Raw genomic sequence first — 17,596 nt, forward strand, 5'->3', positions numbered from 1 at the left:
ATGCCTTGTTTCATGAGCTTGTCGTGACTCGATCGCATAAGGATAACATTGAGCAACAACACAACATAGGATTATTCAGAAGGCAACGACTGCCTGTAGCTAATAATTTTTAAAATATTTTGAAGACGATTCACTGGGCAACAATTCACAAGTTTGGAATTTTTTAATTTTTTATTTTTTAAAGTGCTAACGATCCTTGTAGCAGTGTCAACGACCCTTGTTTTGGCATTGTTGTTGGGCAATATGCTGAAGCACAATTCGAGAGTCTTGAACATCTTGGTTTACAAAGTAGTAAAACATGCGGAAGATCAAAACCAAAAAGTATACTCATAAAATTATACTCACAGTGAAACCAATATGTTGAAACTTGAATGCCATAACAACTAATTTTGATTGCTATTATATTAGATTTTTATTTTGTGTTTTGTTGGGGCTTTTAATGTGATGGCAAATTAGGTGACCTAATTTGTGTGTTTGGAATCTCGAAAATTAAAACTCAAAACAGTTTCTTCAATGACCCTTGTTTCGACACTATTGTTGGGTAACTGTTCCCTTGGATGATAAATAATTAATGGATTCCCTTCCTTCTTCAAATTAAATTAATTTTTAATTTTTTATGTACTGCAATTTTAATTTTGTGTCTATTAAAAATTAAAATAGCTATCTAATTAATTTTTATGTACCCTACTTTTAATTTTAATTTTATGTACAATGCAGCTAGAGACAACTAGACACAGTTATTTTATTTTTTTATTGTGTTGAAGGCTGATAGTTTGAATTTTGGATTATGCAATCACACACTATAGCCTACAAACTATAGAAATGTGTTCAAATTGGCAACTAGAGCCAAACTCCACACGGGTCATCTTATTTATGACAATTCATATTTTTCTTGGATTCCTCTCTCCGAGAGGTGTAGGATTGATCTAATGATCATCTGATTCCGACATGTACAAATGAAGATATGAATTTATTTATATTGTGGACAAATTGTCAAGGTCGGTCAGCGAGCAAAACGGCCAACAAGCAAAACGACCAACAAGCAAAACAGGCACTCAAACCCCCAATTCATCTTCAACGTTGCATATAAAAAGGAGACATCAAGTCATTTTACCATCATCTCATCTCACATCTCTCTCTCTCTCCTCTTGTGATTGGGTATGCATTTCTGGGCAATCTTCTCTCTCAAATGTGCGAAGGAAAGGAGGACAGATTTTTGTTGACTGCATTGACCAACGTTGACCAAGCTGTAGGGACGTTGTTTGACTGTGTTGACTTGTTTTGACTTCGGTTTGGGTGAGGTATCTCTGTCCTAGTAGGCCACAGATCTGGTCACAAAAATCGAGGCAATTTGACCTCTTCTTTTACCAGTGTTGACTGTACTAGCGCTGGCCGCAAGGTTGACTTTCGTTGACCTATTTTGACTAGACTTTTTCGGACTGTTTTGGGTTGATTAGACTTGCTGTTGGAGGTCGAAGTTGACTGGGTTTGACCAAGTTGAATTGAGGAAGGAATCTGCCTTGTTGGCCAGTGTTGACTTTTCTGGGTAGGGATTTTTTACTGTTGTTACAAAATATCAGATTTGTAAATTGTACTATCTCTCTCTGCTGAACTATTGAAGAATATAAGAAGAATTGATCAAGGGTTTCCCCATATTGGGGTTTGTCCTTGGCTGGTGCCACATCTTGTGTCCTCTTGTCTTGACTTGTCGTCTACTGTTTATGTTTATGTTCTATTTGCATTTTACTATCATGTTGATGTGATTGCCAATCTGAATTTTGATATTGGGCTAATAAAGAAATTGAATTAAAATTGCTCTAAAGCATAGAACATACCATTGTTGTCTAAAATTAACATGGTATCAAAGGTGAGGTGAAGACAAAGCCCAAGCAAGAGTGAAAGAGCAATCACCAAAGACAGTTGGACAAGGACAAAAGGCTCAATGGGTTCCTCATCCCACTTCCCGGCTGAAGACAAGCTCCATGATAAATCTGACTATCATGGATGGAAGATGTCTCTTGATTTGACCTTGGAAGAACAAGAAGTGATGGATTATGTGCAGGGTAAAATCCCTGAGCCTCCTTCAAATGCACCGGCTGCTACGAAGATCAGGTACAATAGGGTTGAAGTCAAAGAAAAGAGGATTATCAGGGATTACATTGACAAGCATCAGGTGGCCTACGTCTTTGAATTGAAGACCTCCAAGGAAATCTATGACAGATTGATTAGCATGTTTAAGGTTAGTAATGCTAATCAAATTCTATTTCTCAAGAATAAGTTGAAGGGTATTAAGAAGGGCAAGGACGAGGATATTCAATCCTACTTCTTAAGGATCACTGAGATCAAGAATAATCTACTTTCAATTGGAGAAGTCATTCCTGATAGGGAACTTACTATCGTTACCCTTGGAGGACTCCCACCCGATTGTTATGTATTTAGAACCACTATACTCTAACAATGATCGAATTCCAGAGATTGAAGAATTGATGTTGAGATGCATTCAAGAAGAAATAAGAATGGTGGAGCAAGAAATGCCTTTTGATAGAAGCAACCCCACTGCATTCTCCACTCATGCCAAAAGGAGAAATAATGCAGGTTCTAAAGGTCATTTCCATGGAAAGCTTGGATCTAAGGGAGGAATGAAGGGAAAATGCTTTGTTTGCAATAAGTTTGACCACTATGCAAGGGAGTGTCTAAATAGAAGGGACACATCACATGATGATGATCACAATCATTCCAGGGGCAACTTCAACAACAACAAACAAAGGAATGGCAGGTCCAATGACAAAGGAAAAAGGAATGCAAGATATCAAGGAAATGGTCAACCCTCCAAGAAAGCAAGGAACTCTAGGTATGAAGAATCAAATGTTGTTAACAATAAGCAAAAGGAGTACTACCTTATATCGACCCTCTCCACTGCCTCTCCTTCAGACACTTTGGGGAATTGGCTAATTAATAGTGGTGCCTCAAGGCACTTCACCAAATACAAGGAAGCTCTTTCTAATTTGATAGAAAAGGAGACAAACTTGGAGATCATCCTTGGAGACGATGCCACCTATCCCGTGAAGGGAGTAGGGAATGTTACCCTTCAATTGAATCAAGGTAACACTATTCATTTGCAAGAAGTTTTATATGTACTTGATCTCAAGAAGAACCTAGTGTCCATTTCAGCCATGGAGGACAAAGGATTCAAGGTGGCATTCATCGATGGAAAGGTACATGTTTGGAAAAGAAATTTTAAAGATGCTTTTACTATTGGGTTCAGGGTTGACACTTTGTATCAAGTTGGAGGAAGTCCATTGGGAGCCATGTCTTGCAACAAATCTCTATAATCTGAACTATGGCACCAGAGGTTTGCCCATCTTCATTATAAGGCCCTACCCGATGTGAGACAAATGGTGACAGGTATACCCGAGTTCAAAGTAGAGCATGAAGGTGTATGTCTGGGATGTGTCGAAGTAAAACTTACAAGGGGAATTTCCCTCAGGTAATAGCAAGATCATAGATATATTGCAATTGATCCACTTCGACATATCTAGTATGATGCCCATAAACTCTTTGGGAGGATACTTATATTATTTCACCTTTACGGATGATTATTCTCGCAAAACTTGGATCTACTTCTTGAAGAAGAAGGATAAGTGTTCACCTGGTTCCGACACTTCAAAGCCTTTATCGAAGACCAATCTGAGAAGAAAATCAAGATATTGAGGACTGATAATGGGACCGTGTACGAATCCAATGAATTCCAAGACTATTGCAGAGAAGCTGGCATTAAGAGGGAGACTACAACAGCATACACTCCTGAGCAGAATGGTGTGGCTGAAAGGAAGAATTGTACTATTGTAGAAGTTGTTCGTGCCATGCTTCATGATCAAGGGCTTCCGAAATTCCTATGGGTTGAAATTGCAAATACCCTATGTATGTTCAAAACTGATGCCCTCATCATGCATTGGACTCCAATACTCCCGAAGAAATGTTCACTGGTAAGAAACCTGATGTCTCTCATTTTAGAATTTTTAGAAGCCCCGTATATTTTCATGTGCTAAAAGAGAAAAGAAGTAAACTGGGTGCATCTGGGAAGAAAGGAGTCTTTGTGGGCTATAGTGAAAATTCCAAGGTATATAGAATTATGTGGCTGGTCAAAGGGAAGCTGAGATAAGTCATGATGTTACCTTCGACGAAGATATGGCCCTTGGGAAGATCAACAACCTTCCTATCCCAAGGAAGGACAAAGAAGCTGACACTAGAAAACAGGGTGCACAAGAAGATGTAACGATGCCAGATGTTGATGAACCTATGGATCCTATTGATCCTCCTCCTTAAGAGCCCTACTCTTCCAAGAGGAGATCCTCATGGCTTAGGGAGATTCTTGAAGATGCCAAGAGACATATTGCACCAAGGGGGACTTTTCGTGAAAGCAAGAAGCCGAATAGGTATCAAGGATACTTGACCGTCATGAGCACTATCAGTCAAAATGAGCCTTCATCATTCGAAGAAGCCATGAAGCAACAAGTATGGAAGGATGCTATGAATGAAGAATACGAGTCAATTATGAAGAATGATGTATGGGATGTGGCCCCTAGACCCCAGGACAAATCGGTTGTCACCTCTAAGTGGCTCTACAAAATCAAGCATGGAGCTGATGGAAGTGCAGAAAAGTTCAAGGCTCGCTTTGTTGCTTGGGGATTCTCTCAAAAGGAAGGTGTAGATTACGATAAGATATTTGCACCTGTTGCCCGATACACCACCATCCGATCGATCATAGCCCTTGCTGCCTCGCAAGGATGGAACCTACATCATATGGATGTCAAGACTACCCTTCTCGCATGGTTCAATCAAAGAGGAAGTCTATGTGGAACAACTCGAGGGGTTTGAGGTTCATGACCGGGAACTCATGTATGTAGGTTGAAGAAAGCTCTCTATGGATTGAAGCAAGCACCCCAGGCTTGGTATGAGAGGATTGATAGCTATCTGATGAAGCTGAGATTCACTAGAAGTGAAGTTGATCTGAACCTTTACTTTAAGGTTGAGAATGATAAACCTTTCATTCTGGTACTTTATGTGGGCGATCTCTTTATGACAGGTGCAAACCCTCTCATTCACAAATGTAAGAGGGAGTTGGCTTTTGAATTTGAGATGAAGGACCTAGGACCGATGCACTACTTCCTAGGGTTGGAGGTCTAGCAAAAGCTTGGTGAAATTTTCTTATCTCAAGGAAAATATGTTGTGAAGATATTGGAAAGTTTTGGGATGGTGGATTGCAAGCCTATGACTACTCCAATGGAACTTAACTTTAAGAAGTTATGTGGTAGTGCTACTGGCCCTGAACTGGGAAATGCTTCTGAGTATCGTCAACTCATAGGAGCACTGATGTTCTTGGTGAACTCCCGTCCGGACATATGTTTTGCAGTTAACACATTGAGCCAATATATGGTTGAGCCTCATCATATACATTGGATTGGTGCCAAGAATCTTCTGAGATATCTTCGGGGCACAATCACTCATGGATTGAGATACACTGCTGGAGATGTGAGGCTGCATGGTTATTCTGATGTTGATTGGGCTGGTAGTGTGGTGGATTGCAAGAGCACTTCTGGATGCTATTTTTCTTTGGGTTTTTCTTCGATATCCTGGATAAGCAGGAAGCAGGAATCGGTTGCCTTGAACACCGCCAAGGCCGAATACATAGTTGCTAGTATGGCCTCCTGTGAAGCTGTCTGGTTGAGGAAGCTCTTCAGTGAGCTGTTTGGACATGTGCTGGACACCACTGTGATCCTCTGCAACAACCAAAGTGGGATTTGATTATTAGAGAATCCCGTGTTTCATGATTGCTCCAAGCATATAGATATCAGGTACCACTTTATGTGGGATATGGTACAACGAGGAGCAATAAGGCTCCATCACGTTGGCATTGATGAGCAGGTCGCCGATATTCTGACGAAGCCCTTGGAGAAGGTCAAATTCTTGGCCTTTCGAGAACAACTTGGAGTCGTGGAGAGACCCTCTTATGAGGGTCCCGTATGATATGGACATTGAGCTCTGGGAGCTCCGGGGGGCTTGGGGTACTCCTTGGAGCGATAAGCAACCATAGGGTGAGTGGTTCAACCTTCCCCTAGTGGTTTGCTGTGTACAGGGTGAGTGGTTTAGCCTTGCCCTGTGATACCCCTGGCGACATGTGGGTAGGATGAGTGGTTCATCCTTCTCCTGTTGAGACATCCTACCCATGTAGTCTGGGACTCATGGGAAGTACTTCTCATCTAGCCAATGAGTAGGGAAATGAGGATAGGGACCATAGTACTACCGATGGATGCATCGTGTACTATTGTACTCCCTATGCTAGGATGACTGACATTGATTTGGGATCAATTGGAACTGATTTCAGGTCAGTAAGAGTGGTATGAGACACTCTTTTATTTGGGACTGACTTCGGGTTAGTAGAGAATGGTATGATACATTCTTGATCACTTCTTCTTCATAGTTCCGCAGAGCAGAGTAGTGCATTGATGGTAGAGATAGTACAGATTGGCAGATGGATTAGCAGATGGAGTTCTCCCTAGTTGAGAGGGAGTGTTAAAATTGGCAACTAGGGCCAAACTCCACATGGGTCATCTTATTTATGACATCTGATATTTTTTTTGGATTTCTCTCTTCAAGAGGTGTAGGATTGATCTAAAGATCATCTGATTTCGACATGTACAAATGAAGATATGAATTTATTTATATTATGGACAAATTGTCAAAGTCAGGCAGCAAGCAAAATAGGGACTCAAACCCCCACTTCATCCTCAACGTTGCATATAAAAAGGAGATCTCATGTCATTTTACCATCATCTCATCTCACATCTCTCTCTCCCCTCTTGTGATTGGGTACACATTTTTGGGCAATCTTCTCTCTCACACGTGCGAAGGAAAGGAGGACAAATTTATGTTGACTGCGTTGACCAGCGTTGACTGAGTTGCAGGGAGGCTGTTTGACTGCGTTGACTTGATGCGTTGACCTGTTTTGACTTTGGTTTGGGTGAGGTATCTCTGTCCTAGTAGGCCGCAGATCTGGGCACAAAAACCGAGGCAATCTGACCTCTCCTTTGACTAGCGTTGACTATACTAGGGCTGGCCGGGTTGACTTTCATTGACCAATTTTGACTGGACTTTTTCGGACTATTTTGGGTTGATTAGACTTGCTGTTGGAGGCTGAAGTTGACTGGGTTTGACTGAGCTAAAGTGAGGAAGGAATTTGCCCTGTTGACCAATGTTGACTTTTCTGGTTAGGGTTTTCTTACTGCTATTACAAAATATCAGATTTGTAAATTGTACTATCTATCTTTGTTGAACTATTGAAGAATATAAGAAGAATTGATCAAGGGTTTCCCCACATTGGGGTTTGTCCTTGGTTGGTGCCACATCTTGTGTCCTTTTGTCTTGGCTTGTCTTCCTACTGTTTATGTTTATGTTCTATCTGCGTTTTACTATCATGTTCATGTGATTGCTAATCTGAATTTTGATATTGGGCTAATAAAGAAATTGAATTAAAATTGCTCTAAAGCATAGAACATACCATTGTTGTCTAAAATTAACGAAATGGAACCATCACAACAAAGTGAAGAGGAAATCATCAAAACAGACCCAAAATCTCCTCTATGGCAATATGTGGAGACTATTGGAAAAAATCCTGGAGGTGGTTCATATAAATGGAAGTGCAATGAATGCCAAGATATAAAAAATGGCTCATTACTAGAGTGAAGACCCATCTCACTGGTTAAACTAACACAGAGGTGCAAGTATGCACCGGGCCAAAAGATGCAAATGGCAAACCTGAGCAAGATTTGAGTCTTGGAAAAATGAAATTCTATGCATCTTTGCATGCTGATAGGAAGCTTGCTAAGGGAAAACACCCTGTGCAAACCTCTACAACTAGGCCTCCATTACCATCTAGGCATGTTGCCACAACTAATAAAATGCCCACTCTAGGTCCTCTTGAAGTAGTTTTCAATAATCAAGGTAGAGACATAGCCGATGAACATATAACTTGTTGCATCTATGCAAATGGGTTAACATTCTATTTGGTGTGTTCTTTTTATTGGCAACAAATGATTAAGGCAATTAATGAAGCGCCAAAAGGGTACAAAATCCCTGGATATGAAAAGGTCTGCACTACTTTGTTGGCATTAGAGAGACAATATGTGGATAGACAACTATAGGCAATCCAGGATACACGGGCAAAAACAATGTTGTTGCAATATGCACCCAAGGGGCAATGTTTTTGATGGCTGTTGATTGCAGTGGAATAGAGAAAGATGTATTTTTTATATCCATAATTCTTATTGATGCAATAGAAAGTGTGGGGCCACATAATGTTGTCAAAGTCATTACGAACAACACACAAGTTTGTAAAGCTGCAGGTTTGATTGTGGAGGGTCGATATGATCACATCTTTTGGACTCCATGTGCAGTACATTCATTGAACTTTATTCTTGCCAAGATTGGTGAGATTGAATGGATTAATGAAATATATGTAGCAACAAAAGAAATCCAAAAGTTCATAACCAATCATTCAACGTCTCAAGCCGTATATCGAGGTTTTGAAAAGTTGGAGCTACTGAAGGTATTCTTTTGTTAATCAATACTATTTGTATTGGAAATTCTTAATTTTGATTACAAATTTATATATGATTTCTCATTTGAGATTTGACTTTTTGAAACTTGTAGGTCGTTGAAACTTGTTTTGTAGGTCGCTAAAACTTGTTTTGACTCCCACACTTTTGTCATAAAGAGGCTTGGGGAGGTGAGACAAGCATTACAAGCAATGGTCACTGACCCTCTTTGGGAATCATGGAGGACTTCCACTTCTGATAGAGGGCAAAAAATCAAGTCCATCATTCTTGATGATGCATGGTGGGACAAGGTCCAATACCTTCTGTGGTTTACTAAACCAATCTTGACTTTGATCAGGGCATTTGACAGATACACCTTGCTTGGGGGAAGTTTATGAAAAAAATGATAGTCTGCTGGAGAGGATAAGGGAAATTATCATGGCAAGTGAAAATGACCCTTTTGAAACATTCTATTATGAAGTGAAGGACATACTTACAGAAAGGTGGAACAAAATGACCACACCACTACATCTTTTGGCCTATGCATTACACCTTAAATATTATCATTCCAAAATTTTGTCTTTCCCTGGTAGAACAATGGTAAACAAGGATTCTGAAGTAGTACAATGATACAATACAACTTTGAGGAAAAATTATAGAGATGTGGGAATTGCAAGGGAAGTATGCCAAAAATTTGGAGCATTTGTACAATCTACTGGTAGCTTTTCAAATCTAGTAGCTATGGATGATGGAGGACATTTTGATCCTATTACTTGGTGGGGATAATATTCATCTCTCGACTCTAGCTACCAGGTTGTTATCAAAGGTTGCTAGTTCCTCATTAGTTGAGAGGAATTGGAGTACATATGGCTTCATCCATTCAGTGAAGTGAAATAGGCTGGGAGCGACAAACTTGTATGTTCATTCCAACCTCCATCTTCTATCACATGTTGAACCAGAGTATAAAAAAGGTCCGAGAAGGATGTGGGATGTGGAGCCTGAGATCTCTGACTTGAACTTGACACCGAATGCCATGACTCACCTCAACCTACTTGAGGATATTGTTTCACCGCTAGTCCAGCCTACTGATGCAACATCCTACATTCCAGGACCCTATTCATCTATTCATGATGTAGAGTTGCAATATGCAGAAGATAATGTAGATCCATTTGAGGATTTGTAGTTAAACCTATTGCACATTATGATATTAGTAGAGTGATCATGGATGAGACGCTCATTTTTGTACTTACTATTATCATTTATGATATTATCCTTTTTGTATGAGGGAGGATGCATCATTTCAGTGTTTCAGTCTTCATATTTATAATATATCTAATGGTTTCAATTTTAAATGTTGTGATTTATAAACGGATTTGATTTTTGAACTCTAAAAGTGTTTTTTAAAATTTAAAACTTATCATTATTTTTTTTCTACTTGACGTATCCTTGCCGTATTAGGATCCTAGATTTTCAAAAATCTAGCGAATCCGAATCTGTATCCGAATCATGGTAACTTAGGTGTCAAGTGAGGATGAGAGGCACAAATATATAGGAAGAGCAAGGAGGTCGAATTCATGAGCGAGTAACTCCTATGCCTTGAAGAGGAGTTACATATGCCAAAACATGTGTGTAACTTATGACATAAAGGAGAGGAGTGTAACTTATGCATTAAAAAGGTGTAAGATGAATCTTTTTATGACAAGTCATTAAAGTGTGTAAGAGAGTGTAAGAGGTGCGTAAGAGCATTAAAGAGAGAGAGAGAGAGAGTAACATATGCATTAATTGAGGGGAGTTACATATGACATGAATGAGTCTCATGATTAAGAGACTTGAATTTCTTTTTAATAATGATATAATAATATCATAAAGAGGATACTAGTGATAATAATCATAATATTGATGATTAAGTTAAAAATTAAACAAATGAGATTGCTTAAGGACAAGTTAAGTGATTTTCCATCATGTATATATGATTATGAATTGATGGAAGGTGATTTACTATTTTTTGAAAGTCATGGTTGCAAAGATAGACATGACTTTCTATTTTTCGAAAGTCACTTTAGAAATGTCAGAAATGAAATTCTATTCAAGGAAATTCATCTCATAGCTGTTAATTTTCAACATATAAAACTTGAAGATTCATAGTTTTGGAGTCTGTTATATACCTAGGGGGGATAATATGGGGTACCAAGGGAGGTACCCAAGGTAATAATGTAATAATGGGATGGGCCATAGTAATAAATAAGGTGGTTAACCCATATCATGTAAGGGACCACAAGTAGCTAGTAATAATGTAATGGGCCCATGGTATTAGTTGATGGTATGAGGGAACCATGGTAATGACCCATGGTATTGTATGTATGAGGCCTATATAGAGGCTAGAGACTCCATGTCAAGGAATATAGTGAAGGATTATTGTATGAACAGGCATATGGCTTGTGGAGTGTTCTCCTTCCTTAAGGAGTGAATGTATGGTGTTGCCCTACCATAAGGGTTTTGATCAATAAAGAGAATCATTTCATATTATTTCTGGGTTTATTTGCATTGTCTTATATTTTTAGCAGATCCATAGTATTTCTGGGTTAGATCTACAAAAAGTGGTATCGGAGCACTTTCTTGGGCACAAAAGTGGAAATTTTTTTTTTTCATCTTTTGCAGGATTTCGAGGGCGGCGAGTTTGCAGATCAGATCTGTACGTTTTAGTGCAATATCTGTTAAATCTAATTGCAGATCTGGATTATTTGTGAAAAAATAGCCGATTTCAAAAAAAAAATCGGTTGAATCGGAGTCCGGATGAAGGAGATATCGCTGATCTAAAAATCAGTGGGGTTGCAGACAATTTTCAGGGCAGCGATTTTGCGGCGCAGATCTAGATGTCTTGGTACAAGATCTGAAAAATATAATTGTAGATCTGGATTCTATGTGAAAAAATACCCGATTTCAAAAAAAAAATCGGTCGAATCGGAGTCCGGATGAGGGAGATATCGCTGATTTAAAATCAGCTATTTTTGCAGAAATTTTGGTGACGGCGGAAGAGTTGCAGCGCAGATATGAAATTTTAGTGCCGGGATCAAGATTTCTATCACATGGGTAGATGCAGAATGATTGTTTCATTTATGAAAACAGGTCATAATAGGGATTCTGAGCAATATTGACGAAACTGTGACAATTTCAAATTTTCGCCAAGTAAGTGAAATTTTTTCCAAACCTTCATGGCTTCTAGCAAGGAATTTTTTACAGGGAAAGATAATGGTCCTACTATTGAAGAATACATAAAAAAACAGAAATCATTATGGAAAAGCATTTGGAAATGGTGGGTAGTGGAGCAATTTAGAGAGGAGGCAGCCACATGGTGGAGATTACTTAACAAAACGAAGTGTTACAACCTGCCCGATGAAGAATTTGAAAAATTACTTTTAGACAGATGGTCTCATGCCAGAAAACAAGATAAGGAGAAACATGTGGGGCTATTTCATACTGGTATATCTTTATTGCAGGTTCATGGATTGATTCAGAAGGAGAAAATCGTTGTGTCTATAAATCCTAGTTGCAAGCAAAATCTTATAAGTGTTAATTTGGCAAAAAGATTGCAAGTTCCAGCAAAACACATTGAAACTGCACAGATTGATAATGAGGATGTTCAAGTATATAAGGATTTGAAGGTTTTTATGGATAAGTATGTGTTGCATGGTGATTTTTATGCTTCAGAGACAGATAATATGGATGTTGTTTTGGGATACCCGTGGATGGAATCAGTGGGTACTATAAATATTAATGTGCAGAAGAAATTCCTGAAGCTCTGGTATAAAAAGAAGAAAATTACATTACACGATATTTCCATTAATAAACAGGTAGAGTCCACGGAGGTTGACGAAGAAGATGTTCCAGGGACTGACATATCAGATGATGAGCCTTTGATGATCGACAACCAAACACAAAAAGAGGCTGAAGCAGAAAAGGTTACAGGTACATCAGATGAGAGCTCAGTGGTTGAAGTCATATTGGAAAAGAAGACACCACAACAGGCACCACAACAGGGTGAATTAAAGAAAAAGCCATCGTGGGTTAAAACTTCAACATATCATCACCCACATCACCCCGCAAGACAACTATCAAGATGGCAACCAACTAGCCACAAGGACAACAACCCCCGTATGATGGATAGCAAGGAGCCTAGATCCACCTACCACACATCAACACAGAGGAGCTGCCACGGTCAACTTCCATCTCAAGCGAGCGAGGCACCAGCGAGATCGAGGGTTCACCTTTCTCTTGGATGGCTAGATGCACGTGCATGGTACGAGTGGACTACTCTTTTGAGTAGATCTTATTATTTGTGTTCTTCCCATGTTTCGGGGACGAAACATGCTTAGGGGGGTGGAATGTTATATACCTAGGGGGGATAATATGGGGTACCAAGGGAGGTACCCAAGGTAATAATGTAATAATGGGATGGGCCATAGTAATAAATAAGGTGGTTAACCCATATCATGTAAGGGACCACAAGTAGTTAGTAATAATGTAATGGGCCCATGGTATTAGTTGATGGTATGAGGGAACCATGGTAATGACCCATGGTATTGTATGTATGAGGCCTATATAGAGGCTAGAGACTCCATGTCAAGGAATATAGTGAAGGATTATTGTATGAACAGGCATATGGCTTGTGGAGTGTTCTTCTTCCTTAAGGAGTGAATGTATGGTGTTGCCCTACCATAAGGGTTTTGACCAATAAAGAGAATCATTTCATATTATTTCTGGGTTTATTTGCATTGTCTTATATTTTTAGCAGATCTATAGTACTTCTGGGTTAGATCTACAACAGAGTCTCCTCTACCTTGTAAAAAGGCTTATCCACAAGATCCTTTTTATCTGCGAAGTGCAGCTCTTGTTGCTGCTTTTTACATATGCCATACTTTACATCCAACTTGCAAATCCACCAGGGGAATTGTGTTACCATGGTAGGCGCTATCCAAATAGCTAGTAAACGTTGCTGATGATCAAAGATTGTAACCAATTCAATGTATTTAACTCTGGTGCAGGGGAAGAAATAATAGGCTTCATTATCAATAGAGAGAATGCTAGTACAAGTTCATAATTACCAATTTTAAGGTCAAAACGAAGGCTCACAAAGATGCGTTTATGGAAGCAATGCTTTCCTTTTATAGAGAATTATAAAGAATATCATGCATAATTGTTCTATTTCAGAAGTATAGAGATGAAGCACCATAGTAAGAAGTAGGATTTTGTATCTTTTTTAAGAGAAATCATGATCAAATTGTGTAAATTGTAGTATACAGAAATGAAGATATGTTTTGGCAGGACCCTAAAATCACGAATCATATGTACTTTTTATTTAATATCCAGTAGCATGGACGTAAATTACAGGCTAGAAAATCATAGCTATTTCAAGATTTCTTTAGAAATAAAAAGTGTGCAATAATTGAGAGTAGTCATGTTATATATCTGCAAATGTCACCTACTTGATCCTTATTCATATTTGTTAAGTAGTCTTTGTTGAGTTCTTCCCAGTGATATACTGTAGGGCAGCCTAATGTGAGCGTGCGCTTTGTGATCCCGCTATAGGTAGACCCACTTCACATTACGATATTTATGTGGGCCTATTTTTTTCATTAATATTTCTTTTATTTTCTATGAATTTAAGCTGTCATTTACTATGTCAAAGATGCTGCAAGACTAATTGTAGCTTTTCAGAAATCCCCTAGTAAAGGTCTTATGATTTTATCTCAATCTCTTTGCACACCATTGTTAGTTTGATTTTTCTTCTTCTTATTGGCATGCCCTTTTGTACTGCCTAATCTTCATATGATCTGCCCACTCTATTCCTTGACTTTTTCAACCCAAGCCTGACCATTGCCTTCTATTTCCTGCCATTAAGAGAATTTGTTTGAAGTTTCTCAATTTAGGCCTGGTTGTTGCTTTTGTTAAGCTGTCTTTAGTTTATCTCACATTATACTTGTGGAGGATTTCTTCTTGCGGGGGACACTGGAGGTTGAAAGTTGTCTGGAGCTGCTTGAACTGCACACACTCGCAGATAGACCTGACAAACAATAGGGATAGGCTATCTGTCTTTGTCTCAATTCCAAGGGAATTAAACCCTCTCGTAGCTTTGCAGCCCAAATATTATTTTCTGGATCCTCAGTGATATGTTAGTTACTGGTCACCTTTGCTCATCACTAGCAACGCCAGTTAAGCACTTTCTATAAATAATTGTCCCTATCGGTGTTTTAGGTGTTATTTTTGTTTGCCTATTCATTCTATTCCTTGCTACCTTCTGCAGTTCTGCTTTGGTAATTAAGAGCGATACATGCACTTTATAATGTGAATCTCCAAACAGCACTACTCACCAGTGGAGTTGCCCCTGAAACAAGGTTGAGTGCTGATCTTGGACACCACTTCCAACAGTTCCAGGTGAACTTGCAATCCCCAAAAATATGCCTCACCATCTTGGGACGTCCAGGCACCAAACGCAACCCATCCCTGAGCCCACTATTAAGCCAGGCTGGCTTTAGTTGGCAAACCCTGATGCATAATGAGCCAGGAGAAGCCTGTCGTTTGTAGTTGAAGTAAAAGGACCAAACACTGTGCTAAGGTGGCCTTCTGATCAAAGATGCTAAAATTAGATGCGTCTGCTTTGATTTCTCCTCTCATGGTGCTGAGGAAAAGGATAGTTTGTGTTCTGTAAATAATTTTCTGTCAATAGCTTAATGCAAGACACATTATTCAAAACAAAAAGAGAGTGATACGTGCATACATATGATTTTCACATGCACAATGCAATAAGGCTTCAACTTAAATGTCAAATTTGCAATAAGGCTTCGACTTAAATGTCAAATTTGAAGATCAGACTAAATTTAAATTCAGTTGGGGGTAGGAGGAAATTTGAGAAAAAAGGTGTTTTACTAAGAGAAATGTATTTTATTGGCTAAATTAGCATGTTTTCAGGGAAAAACGGACATGTATTTTCACGTATTTTTGGTTTACCTTACTGTAGGTCCACTAAAAGTGTCAAACGTGAGAACTCACTGGATGCATGAATCACGCATCCAGTGAGTTCTCACTTTTTGATACTTCAGTAAAACTTGCATTGAGATACACTGAAAATGTGTGTGTGTGTGTGTGTTTTTTTTTCCCTCCAAAACATTTAACATGCAGCTTGTTTGGAATTTAGAGCATTTCTATTGGCTCATATACACTGTATTTTCTCAAATTTTCGTTAACTACTAATCCAAATATATATGAAAATGGCTCTCATATACTGTCTTTCTTAATAACTTTATTTTCTCAAATTTTCTTTAACTACTAAGCCAAGTATATATTTCATATATTTTTGAGAATTTTCTTGCTTGCTTGATAACAATCAATATCTCCAATATATTAAAAGTTTTGACCCTATGTCCGTTGTTGACATGCAGGTTTCCGGAAGGCATTAAAGATCCTGCTGCTCTAGAAAAGAAAATCAAGTTGATACCCGGAGTTGTTGAAAATGGTAAGCATAGTTTAGGTGGAAATTCAAAATTCAAGTTTCTATCGAGTGCTCACTGTTATTGGTAACTGCCTCTAGTCAATTCACATAATGCTTTTACACTGCATTACAGGTCTTGTTACAGGGGTTGCAAGCTCTGTTTTGGTTGCTACACAAGATGGGGATGACATCACCATTGTCGAGTTAGGTGAATTTGTCAAGAGTCTGAAAAGTGTCAAGGAAGAATACTCCACAGCATGAACTCCTGGACATTATATGCTTGTTATAGTTTTTAAGAGAGGAGACGTACCTCTCACATGTACAGCTTTTTATTGTCATGCTTTCAGTTGATGGATGATTGTTGTAGTCCTGTCATTGGTTGGACAATTTTCATCATCCTAAAGATCCAAGAATTCATGTGGCAAGAAACTTTAATAAAGTCAAATATAATCCGATGATGTAACCCTATCAAGTATTTGGCATCTGGTTGTGCATGTAGACCCACCAATCTTCATTAAAATTTTAAATCCTTTGTGATATTCGGCTTGGATGCATAAGTATCTGGATTAATTAAGACTAGTTTTTGCAGCCATTGTTCGCTTTGTGAATGATTATTAGCTGCTTGTCTTTAAAGTTTAGGCTATTTCATGTAAATTCTCAACGAAACACTAGAATGTTTGTTTTCTTGCTTTTGCAAAAGGTTTATGCTGTTAGTCATAGTGTACACTTCATGTTGAGTTGCTTGCAAAATAACTCTATTTTCTCAAATTTTCAATTTGTCAGTTTTTTTTCGTGTAATCTCATGAAGGTTCCCTTTTCACTTACAATTAAATCAAGGAAACTTGGATCAAATCTTATTAGATTTACTGAATACTTTGTACTGTGGTCTGATAAGATAATTCTAAAATAAATTAAATCAAACTAAAATTTTCATTTTGTTTCCTTAGAGTACATCACAAACTGCGAGGAGAAAAATTATAGTGTACTCTAATGCACCACCTTCGAGAGTGTTTTATCTGATGATGATGTATGGTTGTAGTAACCTACTCTAGTTAAGTTGAATTGTGAATTTTCACTTGAGTACAAATAAAACTTGGAATCTCTTTCTTTGTCCATCTATAATGTGAACGACGTTCTTGACATTAACCTTCTGTTGTCTTCATCTCCTACAGTTGAGTTAGATGATGGCTCTGTAATTGAGATGAAAGCACAGGTGGTTGGATTTTGTGTATAAATTTTTTAAGACACTCGAAAACCACCATCGGAGGCTCTGGCCAATGGCTGTGTGTGGAGGCTTGGTCTCAGTAAGTCCTGCAATCCAATCCTGGGCAAGCACAAGACTATACTGGGCAAGCACAAGACTATGTATGCTTGAGAGCTACTCCAGGGGCGATTTCTTCAGTGGAAAAAAAAACTCTAAAACGACCGTCCTATAGGACTAGTATTTTGTCGATTTCTTCAGTGGAAAAAAGAACTCTAAAACGACCATCCTAGTGGACTAGTATTTTGTCGACGG

General features: G+C 38.6%; 1 protein-coding gene across 1 annotated transcript in view; it reads left to right on the forward strand.

Annotated features, from left to right (window-relative positions):
• The window catches only part of LOC149263056 (uncharacterized), a 200,387-nt gene extending 183,719 nt beyond the window's left edge, over window positions 1–16,668 (forward strand). Inside the window, exons 9-10 of the mRNA XM_089425695.1 lie at window positions 16,031–16,104; window positions 16,214–16,668. Of these exons, the coding sequence (XP_089281821.1) occupies window positions 16,031–16,104; window positions 16,214–16,341 (202 nt within the window). The 3' untranslated portion in view covers window positions 16,342–16,668. The remainder of the gene's footprint in view (window positions 1–16,030; window positions 16,105–16,213) is intronic.
• The last annotated feature ends 928 nt before the right edge of the window (window positions 16,669–17,596 follow it).

This window comes from Pinus tabuliformis, chromosome 6 (assembly GCF_031772625.1).
Source record: "Pinus tabuliformis cultivar Carrire ecotype Pingquan chromosome 6, CPIR1, whole genome shotgun sequence".
NCBI lineage: Eukaryota > Viridiplantae > Streptophyta > Pinopsida > Pinales > Pinaceae > Pinus > Pinus tabuliformis.